The sequence below is a fragment of the Neopsephotus bourkii genome, unplaced genomic scaffold (assembly GCF_033783945.1).
Source record: "Neopsephotus bourkii isolate Nb327-2 ecotype Australia unplaced genomic scaffold, CSIRO-AGI_Nbou_v1 NB_533, whole genome shotgun sequence".
NCBI lineage: Eukaryota > Metazoa > Chordata > Aves > Psittaciformes > Psittacidae > Neopsephotus > Neopsephotus bourkii.
In genome coordinates this window covers 1,903,205-1,925,570 of record NW_026901034.1, presented here as the reverse complement: position 1 = coordinate 1,925,570, position 22,366 = coordinate 1,903,205, and the positions used below count along the sequence as shown (strand labels likewise).

Below are 22,366 nucleotides of genomic sequence, written 5' to 3'. Positions count from 1 at the left end.
AGCTTCCAGCTCGGAATTCAACAGCGGACGGGTTCGCCCCACGGTCACTGGGGCTGGCGGCTGGTGGCTCTCGAATACACTGTCACCACCCCTGATGCAGTTCCTGGGGAGGGGTTGTAATTCCTTTGATCCCCCCCCCCAGCAAAACAGACCCAACCGGTGCAAACCTGCACAGGAAACGGGGGGCTGATGGTGCACAAGGGGTCCCCAGAGACATACATAGGTTCACGGACCTCCAGCACCTTCTACATTCCATTCACACACCAGGAGGGTACAGCTCGGGCTCTACCCCCTCTCACAGACGGGGACAATCAGCTGTCTACCCGCTGCTCAGCACAACCTCCCCTCCATCTCCCACCTTCTGCCTCCGATGGGCTTCACCGCTGCTGGGGAGGGCTCCAGGGCTCTTCCTGAAATGGGTTCGTTTGCTGAGAGCAGGGCTGATGCAGCGCAGCATGAGGCTCCTCCGGCGCAGCCTGAGTCGCTCACAACGTCGGGGCGGTCACCCCTCTTATCTCCCATCGGCTCCCCGTTACCAGTGAAATGCAACACGTCAAAGGAGGTCAGAGGAGCCGGAGCGGAGCGGGTTGGGAAAGCAGCCGGGGGGAGGGGGGGACATAGAAGCGGGAGATGGAAGGGGAAAACTCTTGTTTCCCTGCTAGAGACGGAAAGCACAACTTCGGCTTTGGGAGCAGCTGGGGTTCAGGCACACACATGCCTTCAGAGGAGAGTACCAGCACTTATCTGGCAGAGATGATGTTACTGGCTCCTCAGCTATGCAAAGGCCACGGGAGAGCGGCTGGACCGAGCAGCAGCAGGTGAGGAGAATGAGCAGGGTTAGTTTGAATCCTTATCTTCTCCTGATGGCAGGGAATGGGAGCAGCGATGCTGCCCTGGGGATTCTCCTTTAGCATTGCAAAGCAGAATTGTTTAGGGACAAAACGGCAATTTGGAAGACTTTAGGACAGACAACTGGAGGATTAGCCAGACTGACAGACACTCTACAGCAAGCCAGCCCTCCCCAGCACAACCCACATTCCAGGCTGGATGAGGCTTGGAGCAACCTGGTGTAGTGGAAGGTGTCCCTGCCCATGGCAGGGGGTTGGAACTGGATGAGCTTTAAGGTCCTTTCGAACCCAAACCACTCTGGTTTGGGATGATTCCTAACACCCCTCCTAGGTGAGCAGGAGCCACAGCTCTTTGCAGAGCGCCAGGCCTTCTGCAAGGCTGTGAAGCTTCCTGAGAGCCAAACAAACAGGAAGAGGCTCTGCCTTGATGAAACGTGTGCCTGCGTAGCTGGGGGTGGTGGGATTCAAGGTACCAACACCAGAAAGTTCAGCCAAGTCCATAAACACCTTCATCTGTTATCAAAAGGTGATCCTCCCAAAGGGACTGATGTCCCACAGCCCCCTTAGTGCATCCCAGTCCCCCATCTGGCTAGAAGCAGACCCAGCACAACCTCCCACATCTCTCCTCTTTTAGTGTCTGGTTTCCTCTGGTGACCTGGGGCAAGAGAACGGCTGTCTCCTTTCCCCCAAGCCAGAGGAACAGCCTCAGGCCTTTTCTTACTGAAGCAATGATGTGGTCAGGCCTTCAAGGCAGGGCTGTCACACTACTTGGTCTCCTAGAGGAGCTCTATGCCTGTTACGAAGCAGCAGAGGCAATGTGCTGAGAGACAGATAGATTGCTGGAATCTCTCTTATTTCCCATTACCAGTCTGCTGTGATGAGGTGCACAGCCACACACTCAGGGATGCAAACAGCAGCTTCCCATTGCCACTTCATAGTAGAATAAACAGCTCTGTAAGTGAAACTGTAGTTCAATTTGCAGGATACATAAACTGATTTTTAGGAGGATCTCTGGAGGAGACTGCTAAAGCAGAAACCAAGACATATGCAGTGTTGGGACAGTCTGTGTTGGGTAACGCAGAGCACTGCTGCACACAGCCATTACTGAGACACTTGCACAAGCATCTCATACCCTCACAGGCAGACATTTTGGAGGACAAAACCCCAAGTCATGAACACAGCCACAGTCTGGGTCCATCTCACACAATCCTGTACATATGCTTGTTCAGAGACCGCCGTTTCCCATTTCAAAACCCTCCACACACAGTGAAGCCATCACAGCCAGGGGAACCAGCACGGGTCCCAGCCTGAAAATCACCATGATGCTTCTTCAGGCCAGAGGGCTCCCCAGGAGCAGTGAACTGGGAAGCATCTGTGCCAGATCCCCTGCCCAGCCAGTGTGGGGGGGCAGTCTGGGCTGCACTGGAAGGTGGTGGCCCTTGCTCCATCCCAGGGAGACTCACAGCCCGTGGTCACTGTGCTTTTGAGGAAACCATATCTTGTTGCATCCTTGTGGCTTCCCCAGGAGGCTTTTATTCTGATTACATTCCTCAAACGTGGCTAGGCATAAGCAGGAAAGGAGGAAAAGGGCAATCTTCAAAGCTGACAGCTTCTCCATGCTCCACTGCACTGCCAGAGGAATCCAGCCCTGTTTCTCCAGGGCTTCAGTATCACTCCTCCACACCAAGGCCACTCAACACGACTTAAACCCACCTGCTCTGCCACCCTAGCTCATCTGGGGAGCTGCATCCCAAAGAGCCCAGGTGTTGCTCACCAAGTACCCGACCACTGGTGTCCGGGGTATGCAGGTAAAATGGAGTTAAGCTGTACTGGGAGTAGACACCCCATTGACAAGCAGAACCTTGGCTGTGTTAAGGCTCCCTTTCCATGTAGCCCTTTCCCAGCCTGGCTGCTATTCGGAGAGCAGCAGCTGCCACCTCTTTGAGGTCCCCCAGCAATAGGGAAGATGGAGCCCAGCAGGATGCATAAGCAGTCCCAGACAGCAGCTTTGAAATTAAAGTGGTGACAACAGCAGAACAGTCTGGGAAAGCAGAGAGCCTGGCCAAAGGAGGAGCAAAAGCCTGAGCAGCATACCAGGGACAGAGCCTGGAGCAAGACATGTCTACCTGCTCATCCTGAATGTCCTGTGGCCAAAGGCAGCTGTTCCCAGAGCCAGTTCAGCAGGGGGAAGGACTCTGTGGGTCCTGGCAACCCAGTTCTGATCTGTTGAGGTCCAAGTCCCTCTCCCCCAGCGGGAAAAAACGTCTGCTGAGATCCCAAAAACTGAGCAAGGGGAAGCTTCCCTATCCGCCAGGGACAGCTGGTTGGAGAGGGTTTCTCCTGAGCTGCCTTTTTATGCCAACAGGGGAGGAACCAGCTTCTCCAAGTTACCTGGAAGTCAGCTGGAAGCACCATGGGGACCTCAAAGGGGGTTTGGACAGTTTTCCAAACTCCGGAAAACTGGCCCCTGATGTCAGACATCACCTTCCTGCCAAGCCTTATGGGAACGAATGAATGAAGCCAATAATGAAGAATTTTGATAATCACCATTTTTTTAGACAGCAAGGTAAGTTTTGAGCACTAACTTGACCTGGTCTAGTGGAAGGTGTCCCTGCTCATGTCAAGGGGTTAGAACTGGATGATCTTTAAGGTCCCTTCCAATCCAACTCATTCCATGATTCTGTGATCCCCTACTTCAAGGGACAAAGGCACTGTACCAGTCCCTTCAGGACACTGTCATCACACCACTGTGTGAGGCCCTCTCTATCCAGAAGCCTCCACTTAAGAGAAGTGCAGTGGGAACAGGGGGCTCAGGCCACTGCTACCTCATATCCAGCCCAAGGTACAGCAGCTGCAGCAGCAGCTGCAGCACTCAGGATACAGGCTGAGTGCAGGATGTTTCTCTGACTCCAGCTCCTGGAATCAGCCACAGCAGCACCAAATGCACCCATGTTCATCAGTTCCTCCTTGGGCACTGGCAGCATTTGACACCACCATTTTGTGCCAGCTCAGACATTCCGCTGTGGGGCCCTATGAAAGTGCTAAATTTCATACAGATGTAATAAAAAGCAGAGTATACAGAAGGCTCTATAATTCCCCTCTAACTAGGCACTTTGCCTTAATTGTCACTTATATTGCATTACATACAAATTTCAGTGCTGATACCAAGCAGAACCCAACTGCATCAAGTCACTAATTTGCCTGGTGTGTCACTGCATTACAACTCATTTAGCACAATTACTCCAATTCCAGCAGCAAATCCAGATGTGTTGCCCAAGATACACTTAAAATAACCTCAGTTTTAGGGACAACATTGAATTACATAGGGGAAGACTTCAAAGCCACATTTCTTTTGTGATTTGGGCCACTCTCCTGGTGAGAAGGGATGGTATCCAGAAGCCCCTGGATAGGCTGGAGAGGTGGGACCATGCAAAGCTCCTGGAGTTCAACAAGGCCAAGTGCAAAGTCCTGCACATGAAGAGTCCAGAGGAGGCCATGAAGATGCTGCAAGGGCTGGAGCACCTCTGCTGTGGAGCCAGGCTGAGAGAGCTGGGCTGGTTCAGCCTGAAGAAGAGAAGGCTCCTTAAGGGGAGACCTTAGAGCAGCTCCAGTGCCTAAAGGGGCTACAAGAAACCTGGAGAGGGGCTTTGGACAAGGACCTGTAGGGACAGGACAAGGGGGAATGGCTTTAACCTGACAGAGGGGAGACTGAGATGAGCTCTTAGGCAGAAGCTCTTCCCTGTGAGGGTGCTGAGGCGCTGGCAGAGGGTGCCCAGAGAAGCTGTGGCTGCCCCATCCCTGGCAGTGTTCAAGACCAGGTTGGACAGGGCTTGGAGCAACCTGGTCTGGTGGAAGGTGTCCCTGCCCGTGGCAGGGGCTTGGAACTGGATGAGCTTTAAGGTCCCTTCCAACCCAAACCAGTCTGGGATTCTAGGATTCAGAGAAGCACCCAGAAAGTGGAGGTGCATCCATCACCAAACGCTGTTGGGCAGCAGGGAGGTATCTGCAGACCCCACCAGAGACACATGTGCTGATGCAGTAATTTGTCTGCAGCTCATTAGCATCAGTCCCTTTTCAGAGCAGCACGGGATGTGCACACTCATGAAATCCAGTTCCCTTTATGACCCTCTCAGATGGATGGGAATTACCAAACTATTTTACCTACTTTAAAGACGTTCTACCCACATGCCACATTGTGCAGTTAAATCCCTCCACACAAGGACAATTACCTCCCAAAGCAGTGACATCCCTAGTGCCTGCTCCTTGTTGGCAGCACAAAAATCTGGCTGAGGCTTGCAGGGGAAAGATAAGGGCAGGAAAAAGCAGACAGTAGCACAGCCAGCTGCAGGAGTCACAGGGGCCTCTATAGCTTTACTTTAAAGACAACAGAAATTGTTTAGTCCCTCCTAAAAAATAATTTCTTAAGATTAAAAGGACTGAAGAAAGTATCAGACATCAGCAGTAATGTGATGGGATGAAACACAGCAAAAGGAAAAAAAAAGGCAAGATAGTTTGAGGGCATTGGAGCTGCATCTTACATGTGAGGGTGCTGCCTCTGTCCAGCACCTTGGCTCTGCCACCTTACTCATGGGGATCCACCCAAAATTCACTTGATTCTTTCACATAAACACCCCAGTTCTGCGCAAGTGGAACAAACAGGGCACACGCCATCCCCCCATCCTCAGTCAGCCAGGGACAGACCCAGCTCAGCACCCACCAATTACAATCATAGAATAGTTAGGGTTGGAAAGGACCTTAAGATCATCAAGTTCCAATCCCCTGCCATGGGCAGGGCACACCTCATACTAAACCATGGCACCCAAGGCCTCGTCCAACCTGGCCTTGAACACTACCAGGGATGGGGCATTTACCACTTCTCTGGGCAACCTGTGCCAGTGCCTCACCACCCTCACAGTAAAGAACCTCCTTATATCTAACCTGAACTTCCCCTGTTTAAGTTTGTCCTTTGTCCACTAAAGACCAGCTGTGGCCAAACCCGAAGTAAGAATTGGAAAAGTCAGTAACATGATCTAGAGTTTCAGAAAATGGGAAGGAGAATCATTCCTGCAATCCCAGCCCATCAAACTTTGTCACTCTGTATTAATAACTATCAATATGTAGCAAGCCATCTCCAGGCTGGATTCTCTCAGGACTACGATCAATACAGCTGCCAGCATCCAGCAGCAGCTTCCAGTGCCTACCTGGATCTCTGAGGAGCAGCTCCCTCCCCACCATCAGACCTATGGGTGCTGACACAAGGGTTCCCTTAGCAAGCACAGAAACCCTACAGCACCCCAGCTCCTTCCCCCTTTCCCAAAGGTGCCAGGACTTGCAGTGGAGAAATGGACAGTCCAGAAGAGGTGGGAAGGCATGGGTTGGTTGTGCCCAGCTGCCAACCTGTGTTGTAAAAACACTCCAGTTCTCCCTTCATGGTGTTCTCTCCCCACTTCTCCCAGTGTCACACATACACCATGGTGGCTGCTCTCCATGCCTCTGCCATAAGATGCAGCTCCAATGTCCTCAGACTATCCTGCCTTTGTTTCTCCTTTTGCTGCCTCATCACTGGCACAATGAGGTAGCAGCCATGGGCTGGAGACACAGGAATATCATTAACTGCCAGGCCAGGGAGGTCACTCATGAGCAAGAGAAGCCTCCAACCTGCTCCCTTCAATCTCTCTGCTTTGAAGTGAATTATGGATAAATGCAACAACCCCACTGGGAAATTAATCATTGTGACCTCAAGCTTCCCTCTGACTGAAGCCCTTCCACTCATCCTAGAGACACAGCAGCTCAGCTCCCTTTCCCAGGGCTTCAGGACCCAAACTGCTCCGGAGCCAAGCCCCAACCCAGTGCTAACCAGGAGGAAAGGGGATCTGCATCCTCCCCACTCCCAAAGTGGTACCACATCCCTCCAGGAGCACAGGGCTCCCCAGGACCTGGGATACAACCCAGAGGGGTACAGGCATCCTCAGCATCCTACAAAAGGCACTCACATGCACCGGGGAAGCACATTTCTCCTTCCAACCTTTTCCTACTCTCGCACAGTAATTATCCCATTTCTGCATCAAAGAATCTATTAAAATCTCAGCTTCTTTCCCAAACAATAGATTAACATAATCCTCTTACAACACAGTGCCTGTTGCAGTCAATGACTGCAAACTTTCAAGCCTGAAGTCAAATTTTAACTTTTCATGTCAGAACTCTGAAGTGCACAACCGTGAGATAGACAGGGATGCTGGATTTATCCAGCACAAGACTTTCCACTTAAATTAAAGATTCCCCCCCACACACACACCAGGTTATAGCAATTTAATTAAAACAAAGTAAAAACAAACCTCTAAAACTTCCAAAAATGCTAGTTGTAAAATTAAAACCTCCAGAACTGCCAAACAGAACCCAAATAACACCCAAGGGGAAACAAACACTGCCACTTAGTTCAGCAAAATAAAAGCATTGACCAACCAGGGCACATTGTGTCCTTCAGAATAAAAGCAAAAATATGCAAAGCCCCCATTGGGCAGCACAAAGACACAGATGGCCAATGCCACCAAATGAGAAGCTACACATCGAGACACCTCACCTGAGATGATCTCCACGGCCACACAGCTCCAAGTCACCACTTTCCCTGCTCAGATGAGGAGGGAAAAACCTCTCAAAGAGCTGCTCAGGGGACAGCCACCAGCTCTTTAAGCCCTGAAGTTGGCGAGGAGATCAGCTGTGGCCTCATGGGGCTCCAGGGAAGTCCCCAACCTTCCAGCTCAAGCTGCTGCACCTCAAGTCAGTCTGCAGGAGCCCTGAGGAACCTCCCTGCTTCCAGACCTCTTCCATACCTCATACTAGGCTCATGCTGCGAACACATGGTCCAAGCCCGACACTGAAACCTTGTATGGTGTGACCAAGGTTTCTTCTGCTGGGGGAAAATAATGGAGAGAGGGAAGGAGACCCACACCCCCTTCCCTCATCAGTGCTTCCTATCCTACCTTCACCTTGCTTTTGCCCCCACGGGATGCTGCCTTGGTACCAGCAGAGGGAAAGTAAATCTTGCAGAGTCGCACGGGCAGGGTGATGGGGACTGGGAGGGCTCAGGGACAGACCTCTGTGGCACAGTGGGGCTTGCTGGCCCTGTCCCTCACCTGGGAACAGAAGTCATAATCTTGGGAACGGAAAACTCAGCACAGCATCAGCATAAACATGCCATGCAGCCCTGGGATGAGCTGCTGAGCTGGTCTGGTACAAATCAAAACCCAACCAGGTCCCCCCAGACTGTCAGTGCTCTGTGACAGAGCAAGTAGATGTATTCCATGACCAACCACTGGACCCTGGCATGAGCGAGGTGGATCAGTCCATGGTCTCAGGGGTCTGGACTGTTCCTCAGCACCCACCAGACTGTGAAGACATGTCCTGAGAACCTGGAGGGGACACCATGCAAGCCCTTGCAAAGCATCCTAGGATCCTGCAAAGCCTGGACCATGCAAGGAGAGGCAGCATGAAGTACTGCATGTCAAGGACAACTAGATAATGAAGCATATTTAAACCCCTAAACATTTAAGTACTAATTGACCATATGGTTTAACCAAGGGTGTTTCTGCCAACCAGGGTAAGGATCCACTGGATTGCTACCACAATTCAACACCCTCTCCCAAAGAGACTGTAAGGCAGCACCTTCCTGAACAACCCCCTGGGGTCTGTCAAGCTGTGTTTTGACACAGGGGGAAAGCAGCCAGCAGAGCCCACTGCCTGCAGCATGGGGGAAGGAGGCCCAGCACCAGACACCTTTCCCAGCAGCAAAGCCCCCAAGCCCCCAAACATGTCAGAGTGGCAGGAAAAATAACTCACATGCCCTGCACAGCCACTGCTGGGAAGCAAACGGGATAAACGCACCTCACAGTTAACAGATAAAGGGATTTGGAAATCAAAACTGATTCACCAGACAGGAGATGGTAGAGCACAAGGCATGGAGGGCAATGGTTCTTCAAAAGACCTAAACACCAGCACCATATAGGTGTCTGACACAGCAGGCTACGTAATACATGTCTTGTGTGCACCAGTCCTCAAAGCAGCACACCCCCTAACACAGAGGTCACAAACGCTTGAAAAATAGCCACAGAGATGTTTGTTCATCAGACTTCTGTGAGCCTTCTTCTCAGGTACAACATGTCCCTATACCCAAGCAGGGGCACAACCATCACATCACCCCTCACAGGACACAGCACCATGTTACCTGCAGGTTGAGCAGCTTCACAGTGACATACAGCACCTGGTAGGGGCTGGAGAACTCTGCAGGCACCTCTGTGAGCTGTGTCACGGCCTCCCAAACACTGATCAGCCCCAGCCGATGTGTCTGCTTTACCCTGGGCAGACCCACAGCACCCCTCACCGCCCGCTGCTTGTAAAAGCAATAGGTGAGAGTCTACGGGAGCATCATGACAGCACAACCCTCCCTCAGCTCCCTACTCAGCTCCAAGCCCGCCGAGCTCAGGCAGCGCAGAACCGCACATGAACCAACTAGGGTAGAGACCAGCTCTCTGGACATGGGCCCCTGGGAATTGCCCCGGACCTCACCACTGCTGGGCAGAGCTCAGCATTGTGCAGTCCCCAAGGAATTAACATTGGGATATACCCCCTCCCACAGGCCTGAAAGCAGAACTGAAGGTGCTGCTTCCCCTTCCAGGATGGGATCAATATCTCTCGGGCTGCACAGTTGCTCCAAGCCCAGCAGATCCCCAGCTGTGTGACAGGCTGCCACTGTGCTGTACACAGGAGCGGCTTCCCAGCTGCAATACCTCATCGGGGAAGGAGAGAAAACAAGAAAAAGGTGGCAAAAAGGAAGACTGCATCTCACTCCATGCTGTAATAGAATCCCAGACTGCTTTGGGTTGGAAGGGACCTTAAAGCACACCCAGTTCCAACCCCCTGCCAAAGGCAGGGACACCTTCCACCAGACCAGGCTGCTCCAAGCCCCATCCACCCTGGCCTTGAACACTGCCAGGGATGGGGCAGCCACAGTTTCTCTGGGCACCCTGTGCCAGCGCCTCAGCACCCTCACAGGGAAGAACTTCTGCCTAAGAGCTCATCTCAGTCTCCCCTCTGTCAGGTTAAAGCCATTCCCCCTTGGCCTGTCCCTACAGACCCTTGCCCAAAGCCCCTCTCCAGCTTTCTTGTAGCCCCTTTAAGCACTGGGAGCTGCTCTAAGGTCTCCCCTTAAGGTGCCCTCTCTTCTCCAGGCTGAAGAAGCCCAGCTCTCTCAGCCTGTCCCTGTGCTGGATGCCTCTGCTTGGGTCCCCAGCTCACTGCACTTCAGCCACATCCAATGCCAGACCCATAAACCCACCTCAGCCTCCACTTCCAGCAAATGTCTCTGTGAGCCCTCATGTGCTACCCACAGATAATGCCAGCTTGTGCCTGGGGCACACAGGTAAAACCCCTCACTCCTCAAACCTCCAAGAGAAATTCTGGACAAACAAATCCCAACCTCACCAAAATCAGAAGCCCCCATCATTCTCTTCAGACTCTTTCTAAAGCACCTGGAGTCTGGACAGCACCCAGCACCCATAATGACCATGGGCCAGCACCTGTTGCTCTGCACCGTTCAAGCTGCAAAACACAGTCTGGTATTTTTATTCTTTAGCTCTGGCTAAGCTGGGTGATATCTCAACTCAGCAGTGTCTTTCCATCCATCCATTTTCCAAACAAAACTTGGTTTTGCCTCCATCCATGTGCTTCTCTTTGCTATAGGGGCCACGGCAGAGGTACATAACAATCCATGCTGGCATCTGTGCTTGCAAGAGATCTGGCCACAAGCAGAGCAGGATGGGGCTGAACAGGTCAAAGGTTGGGTGCTGGCTTGGTGCTCAGAGCATCCCACCAGCTGCTACTGAGAGAGCTCTAAAAGTTCTTCCCTGTGAGGGTGCTGAGGCGCTGGCACAGGGTGCCCAGAGAAGCTGTGGCTGCCCCATCCCTGGCAGTGTTCAAGGCCAGGTTGGACGGGGCTTGGAGCAACCTGGTCTGGTGGTAGGTGTCCCTGCTCATGGCAGGGGGTTGGGACTGGAGGAGCTTTAAGGTCTCTTCCAACCCAAACCAGTCTGGATGATTCTGCTGGGCAGGTTTGGGCAGTGCTGCACATGGGATGAGCACAGGAATGCTGCTGAGCTGGGCCACACTCCTAGTCCCCACACCGGCAGGTTACAGCAGATGTTCTGCACCAGGGAAAAATCCTCTCACCCTGCAGGAGGAACAGTAACCAAACCAGCCCCAGCACATCCTCCCCAGCATGCTACAAACGACTTGGCATCACTCCTGCCACCCCTGGGGATGCAGAGCAGGCCCTCCACATATGCTATGGGAGATAAAAAGCACACCTTCACACACACCCAGAAAAACACATTTTCAAAGATCACTCTGCATCTAGTACAAGGAGCAGGAAATATTTAAAACAAGCAGTGAAGTACCAGGGGACATCAAACTGGTTACACTTCTACCACACACATCCTCTGGCAGGCCACCACTGGCCAAGAACCATGAAGATGTGAGCTGTGACCGGAACCAGACCTGTGAAAACTACATGGATGAATGCACTTGTAACAGCAGGAGGAGCCCCACAGGACTCAGGACTAAGATTAACTGGTAATAGGGCAGCTCTGGCAGATTAAGAAGCTTCCACATTACAGTCACTTCATGAGCCCAGAGGACTGGAGTGGTGATGTGTGTGAGACTGACCTGCTGCATCAGGTACCACTGCTTGGGAGATGTGGTCATGGCCCCAATCTCTCCAAACCACCTCCAGAAGTGGGCAGAGAGCTCACCCCAGGAGCAGGATAAGGGCTGGTTCTCTTCTGGCCCTGGTCTAGGCCCTGGCATCCCAAGAGCCCAGCCACACAAGCACACAGAGATGCTGAGAACTAAGACCTTCACAAGGCAAATAAAGGTAGGTAACATTAAGATAAATACAGCAAAGATTCAAACCATCATCCTTCATCAACAGCAAGGCCTTGTGCAGAAGTACAGTTACATGAGCTAAACTGTCCAAGTCCAAGTTCAATACAGGTTCTTCCAGCCTCCCAAGCCTGAAGATGTCCCAGGCCATCCTCAACTGCATCTTTGCAGGTGAGCAGCATCCTGCAGCTCTCTGCCTGATTTGGAGATCTGTCTGTTACCTACCTATTATTTGCAGAGGAACAGGAGGAGAGATTACTCCCTATTAATGTACACTCCAGGCAGTAGCTTCAAGTCTTTGATTTACTCTTTTACAGGTCACTGTCTCTGTAAATGTATATCAAAGGCAATTGCCAGCACAGTCAACAGCTGTGCTGGTGGTTGGGCATGAAAAATGAAGGAGGCTTTCCTCCCAAATTACTCCTGCCTTGGAGAGAAGGCTGAGAGGACACAAAGCAGGAGAGAGGAAGAAATAAAAGGTCAGAGCAAGCAAAGGCATGCAGCAGAAAGCAATATGGAAGCAGGTGAGCAGGAGCAGGCTGGGACAGTGGGAGCTGGACGAGCAAAGTCTTCTGCCTCCCTGCCCAACAGTTCAGCATTGTGTCAGCTGATTGTCAAACAATGTTGGCTAAACTAAGCTCTCCAAAACTGTCAGTGCTCCTGAAATGCTTAAGGAAATGGGACGGTCAGGGACTTTTGAGGATGGGAAGAAAAGAAAGGCAGAAGAGACCTGCTGGAATATGGCTGTTGGTAGTGATCCTGCACCATGTTTCGATTCCTATTCAGTTTATTCACCCTGCACAGCCCCAGCTGAGGTGACACAGGCACACACAGCACAGGGGAACCTGCCTGCCTTAGCACAATGGATGTGGCATCACAACAAAGCACAGAAAGAGAAGCAATGCCACCCCAGCTTCCCTCCAATGGCTCCGACTGTCTCAGCTGCAGCTACTCCAAGGAGTAAAGCCCTGGGGTAGCATTAGGGCTGTGTAAGAGATTAATAGCAAATGCAGGGTGTCTGAGTGTGCTCCCTTAGCAGCTTGCTGGATTAAAGATTTAATGCAATGTGTCCCTCTGGAAGAAATTACCCAGGCTATTAGGAAAGAGGCGCCTCTCAGCTGATGAAATCCAGCAATGGCTGCAGCAATACGTGCACACAACAAGCTCTGTGGAGCAAAGGGAAAGCTGCTCCGCTCTTGTGAGCCCTTTCTGGGCAGAGGAACCAATGAGGGAAGCAACAGCTCCATTAGCACTAAAGCAAATGCACAGACACAGCTGTGCCTGGAGAGCAAGATGGGCCCTGCTTCCAAGGGAAGAAGTACAAGGCTCAGCAGCAATCCCACAGTCCCTGTTTCCCACTGGCATTCCTCAGGAGGCTGCTGGAGCTGGGAGCAGCAGGGGGCCTTCAGCATCTCCAGGGGTCTTGCTTCCCTGAGGAAAGAGTGAGGGACATGCCAGTGCCTCCACTCCCGAAGTGGCAGCACTTTGGGAATCCAGGGTATTAGCTAATGCTTCCCTGATGCATAAGCAGGAATTAACCCCAGGTTCCTCACCCAGGGCCAGTGGGACAGGAGGAGCACAGGCTGTCACAGCAACAGGAACAGACATGCTAAAGCATCTTATTAATTGGGGGGGGGGGGGGATAACCACACAGTTACACAGCGTTACTCAGGGCGTAGCAAGTGCGTCTTCCTGAGAAGCAGTGTGGTGCTGCAGACAGCAGCACTGGCTCCAAACTCAGCTCCAGCATCCCTTCAGTGTTCAGTGGCTTCGCCACAAGGGAGCCTACAGTAAAAATCATCAGTCAAAGGGAGCAGGCACAGGGACAAAGCTGACAGCAGAGCTGACATCAAAATCCATGATCCCTTTGGTGCAGCAAAGCCTTCCACACAGCAGGAAGCCCATGGATATCTTATTTCCAGGGAACCTGTGCCAAGACCCATGAGCTCATTCAGCAAGGACCATGGATGCACGGAGCATTCCCAGGTCCTGAGACCCTGGTGTGAGCCAGTGAAGAGCTGCTCCCTGTCCTCAGAGCTACCAATTCCCACCCCTTCCCAAGGGAGAGCATCAGTTCAGATGCTGTGCCAAGCTCCGTGCCACAGAGATCCAGGCACCTTCACAAACACACAGGGCAGGCGATAGGCACAGCTCTGCAGAGCTCCCCTTCCCCTCCAAGCAAGGGTGGCACGTGGGATAACACCCGCTGCAGTGGCCCTCACAGTGGGGTTGGCTTCCCACATGCTGCATGCACCTCAAAGAATCCCAGACTGGTTTGGGTTGGAAGGAACCTTAAAGCCCATCCAGTCCCAAACCCCTGCCATGGGCAGGGACACCTTCCACTAGACCAGGTTGCTCCAAGCCCCGTCCAACCTGGCCTTGAACACTGCCAGGGATGGGGCAGCCACAGCTTCTCTGGGCACCCTGTGCCAGCGCCTCAGCACCCTCACAGGGAAGAACTTCTGCCTAAGAGCTCATCTCAGTCTCTCCTCTGGCAGGTTAAAGCCATTCCTCTCCCAACTCCAGATCTTCCCAGCTTCCCATCGCAGGGTGAAGCTGAGCCACTCACATACTCTCCCAAACCTTCCTCATGCCCATTAAACCCCCCACATTTCAGGAGCTTCTGTAGAAACTGGAAGTAGACTTACAGAAGAAAATAAAAGCTTACATTCAGAGTTGCTCTGGTCAAAGCAAGGGTGGACACAGCTTTCCAAACTCCAGTGACAAGTTCGACAACTCAGGCAGCAGAGATGCCTGTGAAGATGACTTGGTTTGAAACACCAACTCTTGCAACCTGTGCAGGAGACATAGTCAGACATGGCACCACACTTGGGCTTCCTCTGGGGAGCACAGTGACAGGAGTTGCTTTCCAACATCCCTTGGCTTCCCCAGCCAGCTCCTTCAAGGGTCCCAGGGGGTGCAGCAGGCAGAGCAATGGCCACCAGCAGTGAAATACCTTCTCAAAACCATGGTGCCCACTGTGCAACCTGTAATTTTGGGGGTGAGCTTCAGCCCCCAGGTCACTGCACCCTGCAAGCCAGCACCAGCAGCTTCACACTTCCACTCTTCCCATGGGATTGATTAGTTGAATGTGTCAGCTTTGAACACTGCTGTTTTCTGGCAGCTCCCTTCAGCCTAGGAGTGAGCACACAGCCAGGATGATGAGCAGATCTTTGCAGGTGATTAACGAAATCATTTATTGGTTATTGCAATGATTCTGCCAAAACACAAGCAAAAATCATCATGGTCACTACCAGCAAACCTGCCAGTTCACAACAGGTCAGTGAAGCAAAAGTTTCTGGTGTTGCCTTCTAAGATGTAGGTTTACAGGACCCCAGTGACTAGCCCAGGCTCCTCCTGTCAGAGCTATGCCTGTCCCAGGTACAAAGGTGTCCAGCAAAATCTGTCTACTGCACAAACCCCTCATAGAATCACAGAATCATAGAATCAGGCAGGTTGGAAAAGACCTCCAAGATCATCAAGTCCAACCATTCCTCAGCACTGCCAAGGCCACCACTGAACCATGTCACTGAGGGCCTCATCCACACGGTTTGTGAACACTTCCAGGGACGGTGACTCCACCAGTGCCCTGGGCAGCCTGTTCCAATGCCTGAGCAATCTTTGGGGAAGGAATTGTTCCTAATATCCAGTCTAAACCTCCTGTGGCACAGCTTGAGACCATTTCCTCTTGTCTTATCATTCGTTTCTTGGGAGCAGAGACCAGTCACCTCCTGGCCCCATCCTCCTTTCAGGTGGTTGTAGAGAGTGATAAGGTCCCCCTGAGCCTTCTCTTCTCCAGACTAAACCCCCCAGGTCCCTCAGCCGTTCTTCATCACACTTGTGCTCCAGACTCTCACCAGCTCCATTGCCCTTCTCTGGACCCACTGCAGCACCTCAATGTCTCTCTTGTAGTGAGGGCCCAGAACTGAACACAGGATTCAAGGTGCAGCCTCACTCACACAAAGGAACATTCATTCACTCCAGGAGTTTCATGGCAGAGGTGCAGCCAAGGCTGTAAGTATATCCTCCTTCCCACTACTGCATCCCGGTAACCCTCTGAGAGGCAGCTTAGGTCCAAACCCACCCACTGACACCCTCCGCTGCTGCTGCTCACACCCTCATCACAGTGTCTCCCCCCAGAAGACCCAGGAAAAGCAGAAGAGCAAAGGAAAACTGTCAACCTGCCCTAACTCAGCTGTTAAACAGGGAATCCTCTTCCTCCAGCACATCAAGAGCCTGCGGAGATCAAGGAAATCTATTTCTTCATACACCCCTCAGGGCACAGAGCTATTTGCAACCTGAAATATAGTTGCTGTCACTGCACATCTGAGGAATATCCTGAGCACAACAGTGTGGCTTTAAAGGAACAAGTACAACCTGAACTGCAGGTTCTTGCACGCTCCCTCCAAAGTGGGCCCAGATGGGAAGAAAGGGGGATGCGGACATGGCAACAGCATCCACCCACCGGGACAAAGACCAGAATCCCCCAAGCCCCAGCACTGTCACCAGATCTCTGCAGATCCACTGCTGACAGACCTTCTCCAGGGGACTCCGAGACCCTGCAGGCAGGAGGTGTCAATGGAGAGACCCCCCCCTTGCAGTCCTGATCCAGCTCTGGGGCAACAACACAAGAGGGATATGGAGCTGTTGGAGTGAGTCCAGAGGAGGCCACAGAGATGCTGTGAGGGCTGGAGCAGCTCTGCTCTGGAGCCAGGCTGAGAGAGCTGGGCTGGTTCAGCCTGGAGAAGAGAAGGATCCTTAAGGGGAGACCTTTGAGCAGCTCCAGTGCCTAAAGGGACTACAAGAAAGCTGGAGAGGGGCTTTGGGCAAGGGCCTGTAGGGACAGGACAAGGGGGAATGGCTTTAACCTGACAGAGGGGAGACTGAGATGAGCTCTTAGGCAGAAGCTCTTCCCTGTGAGGGTGCTGAGGCGCTGGCACAGGGTGCCCAGAGAAGCTGTGGCTGCCCCATCCCTGGCAGTGTTCAAGGCCAGGTTGGACGGGGCTTGGAGCAACCTGGTCTAGTGGAAGGTGTCTCTGCCCTTGGCAAGGGGTTGGAACTGGGTGAGCTTTAAGGTTCTTTCCAACCCAAACCATTCCATGATTCTGTGAACAAGGAGATGATCAATGGGCAGCTGACACAAACCTCAGAAATATCAGCCACAGGGTCTTCCAAGGGAGCACAAGCTGAAAACTTGTCACTGAAGAACTTAAGTCCAGAATTTGGTTTCCTGTTTAAGCAGAATGAAGACAAGCAAAGGACCAGAGCATCACAGAAATGCATCCAGATGTGTGTCCAAACAGCAGATGTGCCTCATGCAGGGCGAACATCCAGCACTCCAGGTGTGAAGGAGCTGCTGCAGAGCTGGGAGCAGACATCACCCTCCCTCCTCACACTCAATGAATAATTAATCCTCCAGAAATTAGTTAAGTCTTTAACTAAGCCAGATCAGCATATGCAGTGAGGAATTTCCAGGTCAGAACTATGAGGAGGGCTGGGTGAAAAAAAAGAAAAAGCCTTAGGGCTCTGTCTCCAGCTCATTTCCAAGGATTAGCACCTACTCTGCCAGGACCAGCACCTCTGAAAGGAGAGCTTGGATGAGGATCACACCCTGTCATCCCAACAACACCGAATGAGATTCCTGTGCAAAGCATGTCTCTCCATCTCAGTCTCCCTTCTCACAGCAGAGATGAAAGCACCTTATTACAATTACATTTCTTATGTCCTTCCTGTTCAGTGACTTTGACACCTTAACTGCCACCTTCTGCAGAGGGGCTTTTTCCCCCCCTTCCCAAAGCTGCAACCCAGGCTGAACCAGCCCAGCTCTCTCAGCCTGGCTCCAGAGCAGAGCTGCTCCAGCCCTCACAGCATCTCCATGGCCTCCTCTGGACTCGCTCCAACAGCTCCACGTCCCTCTTGTGTTGTTGCCCCAGAGCTGCAGCATTGCAGGTACTTTAAGACACACAGGGACAACCAGACCCCAGAGGAGGGCAAGGAAAAGCCATGCAGGGGGTTGCTTCCTCTACTTGAGGGGCAACACACAGCTCCAAAGCTGCATCCCTCTGTCCTACGGCAAGAGCACCAAAGCCTTGCTGGAGCATGAATATCCTTGCAGCAGCAAGTTGGGTGTCCATGGCAAGCATCACACCCTGCACACCCTGCCTGTGCCCCCAGGCAAGGGGGGCACAAACAATCCCAGCATTGAGAGGCTGCTCTGCTCGCCCCATCCCATCTGTGGCAGACAAAGACTCTGCAGCTGATGAGGAGCCCTGCCAAGGCGAGGTAGACAACCCACCCTTTGTATCTGCCGAGGCAAAGTTAGCTTTGGGGAAAAGGCTCCATAGCTCAGCAACCAGAGCCTGGGCTTTTTGGCTGCTTTCCACTTGGAGGGTTCCAATCCACGTGCAGATGACAGCAGCAGTCCCCAGCACTCCCCTTCTTGTGACTGCCCCACTCATGAGATGAACTGAGGTTCCCAGCACAGCTCCTCCCTCACTCAAGGCCCAGGAACTCACACTCATAGTGACAGGAGGAGTGAGATAAGAGGGTTTGACACATCCCAGCTTAAACCCATGTATCGCCTGGGGCTTGCCTCCAGACCAGCAGAGAGCTAGGGACTCCAAAACATTCCTCCCTCAGGTAAGCCAAGCAGGGTCAGCACTTCTGCCCTCAGATCCAACCCATCCTGTCCCTTCCCAACGCTTGAACTTCTCATCCATGCTGGCAATGATTTCCATATGCAGAAAAACAAAGCCACAAGGACAGCATGTTTCCCCTCATTTCCTCCCTTCCCCAGCTCCAGGACCAGAACCACTCTGCTGCCTCCAGCAAGGCAGCAGCTGTCTGTCCCCGCAGCACAGCACAGCACAGCACATGCACTGTGTTCACCTCCATGACTGGGCAAACACCCTCAAGTGATCTCAGCACAGATCCCAAAGGTAGGAAGCATTTAGCTGTGGCCACTGATGGCTTTTGCACAGCCAGGACAGCCCACCCCAGCAAATGCTTCCCAGGGGAGCCTCCCTGAAAAGGCAAATTCTGTCTGCAACTTAATGGGAAAAACAAGACCAGATAGAAAGGGAATCAGATTTTTTTTCTCACTCTGGAAAGCTGACAGAATGAACTGACATTACATACATGTATTTATGTATGGCTGTGACCACTCACCCCTTCAAGGAAAGGCACAGCCTCTCCCCATGGGCAGGGGTCTGCTTTGCAGCATCAAAATGGAGCAAAGGCCTTGTGCACCCTGAACGCTCACATTGGAGAGCCCTGCATAGGCTTGGCTTGCCCAGACACCAGTACATCTCCTCTGCCAACCAGTAGTGAAAGACAGGGAGCAAGGCTCAGCCCGACTCACCCTATGGGAGGGTCCATCCTGCCCCTCACCTCAGGCTCCACAGCAGCTCTTTCGGGGCTCCTGGCAGCCAAGAGATGGTGCGATGTAGCCCTCCATGCTCCACCATTGCTAGCCACCTTGTGCTGCTGGACGAGGAGAGATGGAGAGCCTGCCCATTAGTGGGACAGACAGAGCCCAGCACAACCTCAGCACCTAAACCAGAGGTGAGCAATGCCCTGAGGACAACCACATGCCCAGGACGGTTGCACTTCCCACCCAAGAGACACATGGGCCAGCATAGTCCCACCGGGGAACTTCAGCTCATCTCCTCCCTCAGGACTGAGTAATCAGCTCAGTTTAAGAGCTGGCAGCAGCTAGAAGCCTAGGCAGGCTGATGTAGGAGCACACCCTCTGTCAGCATAGAAACCTTCTGGGTACCTCTGGCAATAAACTGGGATACACTGTCCTGTTTGTAAATGATTATCAGTCACTGGATTGACAATGGATTACATTAGCTAATGGATTACATTAATTTCTTACTCAACAGTAAAAAGTAGATGCATGAGCAAGAACTAGGGCTTTTACTTCCATATATCCTTCCCTCTATTTGGCACTAGCAGTCAAAACATAACAGTGGTTCCTCCTGACCTCAGTAAACATGCCTGGCTTGGCAAGAGCGCCCGCTGCATTTACTCACTGCCATGCTGACATTCCACATGGATGTCTACTCATTAGCCTGTAACCAACTGCATGGTAAGAGAGGTGATATGCCCTGTTCAGAAACCAAGGCAGAAGTACGAACCTCCCACAAGGAGCAGGAAACTGGTGTGGATCAGTCATCCTATGGTGGGAAGAAACCCACTACCACACACATGGGTTCTCCATGCTCTGGGCTAGCCTGCCACTGCAGAGAACATGGAGATGGGAAGGAAAAGGAATTAGTGGGGTAAAACCATCAGCAGACACTGTTCTTGAGTGAAGCTTTACTGTCCAAGGGGAACACTAACACAGAGGGACACACAACCCCTCTTGTGGCATGATACAGGCTACAAGCACAGCACCTACCAGGCTTAGAAGAATGCTCACTGCTGCCCACAGCCATACAGAGAGCAAAAGCTCAGGGAGGACAGGGAAGTGCACAAAGCTATCAGGAGAGAGAGCTTTGCCACAGTCTTCCTCCATTAGGGATAATAGAAGAAAAACACCCCCAGTGAAGAGACATCTCTGTGCTTTTTTGCCTGTATCAAAACATTGCTCCATTTTCATCTGTTTCAGCTCACAGCACCTCTGCTTTTAGCCTCCAAGCCCTAATGTGCATATCACTAAGCTGCCTATTGCAGATTTACTCTGTGATAGAAAAATGCAGCTGCCAGTCTTCAGTATCACTGAAATCCAGACAAACACCTGCCTGGATTCAGTCTCCACTGTGAGATTGCAGGCTGCTCCAGCATTTGTATTCGAGGCAAATTTGTTGGGAGGAAAACATACAAAGAACATTATTTTCAAATCATTATTTTTGCTTCACTAGAGTTGGACACTGATGCAAAATATCTGAAGCATGTCCTCAGTCAGACCTGCTAATCAGAAGCCTGCTCTCCCCATGCCAGGACTGCACTTCTCAATCTGTGCTGATGTACACAACCAAGTGGAACACTTTCCCTGGCTCCTGTTCCAGCTGTGGCTGCTGAAGCAGCTGCAAGCATCTGCCCAAAAATTATTTACGCTCAGAAAAAAACAGATCAGTTGTCAGGTGGAAGCCTGGAAATCCCAGTTTGAGCTAGAAATACTTTTCTGCTTGTAAATTGGAGGCTGCAACCTCAGCCAAGTAGTGGCGGCTGTGTTTGACATGGAGAAAGATGCCAGGGAGATTTTATCTATGACACAGCTAATGGGGTTTGCCTTAAGCACTGGATAAATCTTCCAGCTCATTACCCAACATTAAGAATCCCTTGGACAAATCAGGAGTTGGGAAGTCAAGCCTGCAGAGCAGCTTTTTAAGTTACCTTAAGCTGTCCCCCATGCCCCCCCCCCCCCATCACCATCACAACACAGCTGCACTACCAGTAACATCCAGAATGCAGGACATGTAATTACAAAACTGTTTCCTCCCTCATTTTCTAAATTCCCACTCCTCAGCCTAGATGAGTTGTGAAGGTCCCCCCTAACCCAAACCTATGATTCTAAGGATGCTGGTTGCAGGTTTGGTTCCATGGCCTTGCAGCTACTGTTTCCCAGAAGGGGATTTAGTCCATACACCAGGACATTAGCACTGGTGGCCAGAGATGCAGACCCCAGCCCACACGGGACCCCATACAGAAACAGTCCCCCTCGTCTTCTCTCAAAAGAGTTCAGCTCAGACAGTTTCAAGCCGTTACATTTTTAGGCACCTCTCATGCAGGATTTGCAGAATGAGGATCGTTGGCCTGGCAACCACAGATTTTTACATTAATGGTTTGACTTCTTTGCATAAAATGGTCACAGCCAAGAAGAGTGCGGAAATAAACAGCTTCAGGAGCCTCCTTCAAAGAAAGGAAAGAAAATTCCCATCTGCCAAGAACAAACACGGACCATTCAGGCATCCCTGGGAGCTTGGGTTGGGTTTGTTGGTCTGCTCCCGCTTTCAATTCAGTCACTGAAAGGGTTTTGTGCCCTTCACTATTGCACGTGCCACCAAATCTGCACCTTAATGAGAAGGAAGATGAGAGTTGTGCGCTCACTGCTCAGGCATTTGCACGTGGATTCATACACAGGAGGAGGAAGCAGCAGCCATGCCAAGCCCTGCAGCCAGCCTGCCCCATGGAGCTGGCATGGGGCAAGACCTGCCATCCCCAGCAGCACCCTGCCCAGGCTCTGCCCCCCCCAGCCGTCCCTTTGCTGATGCAAGTACACGGATGCTGTGTAAGAAGGGAAAGCTTCATGCCACACCAGGCATGAGGGCAAACCCTGTCCCCCCACACAGAGACCCAGAGGAGCAGCCCCATGTCCCTGGGGAGAGCGCTGGTGTCCCATGTGCTGTACGCCCACTTAAAGAGGCTGCCCAGCTTCCCAATCCCCTCACCCTTCACAAGAGCAGCCAGCTGGGAAAAATGAAGGTGAAAGCAAACTAAGGAGAAAACTTCAGGTGAACACCTTATGTGGATTAAGAGCAGCGTCATAATTCATAGGCACACCATAGGCACAGGCCAGCTCAAGGTGGGTACCCAGCATGTGAGTTAAAGTCTCCCACTGGTCAGGGAGGGAGCAGAGA

At 52.0% G+C, this 22,366-nt stretch overlaps 1 protein-coding gene across 4 annotated transcripts in view; it reads right to left on the bottom strand.

Moving 5' to 3' along the window:
- LOC133210912 (ankyrin repeat and fibronectin type-III domain-containing protein 1-like) overlaps positions 1-22,366 on the bottom strand; it is a 227,458-nt gene that overhangs the window by 178,288 nt on the left and 26,804 nt on the right. For 2 of the 4 annotated variants that reach the window (XM_061350759.1, XM_061350761.1), the window contains exon 1: positions 359-553. The exons of the other annotated variants lie outside the window; for them this stretch is intronic. In XM_061350759.1, the coding sequence (XP_061206743.1) occupies positions 359-522 (164 nt within the window). In that variant the 5' untranslated portion in view covers positions 523-553. Of the gene's footprint in view, positions 1-358; positions 554-22,366 lie in introns of those variants that run through there. 4 annotated transcript variants of the gene reach the window in all.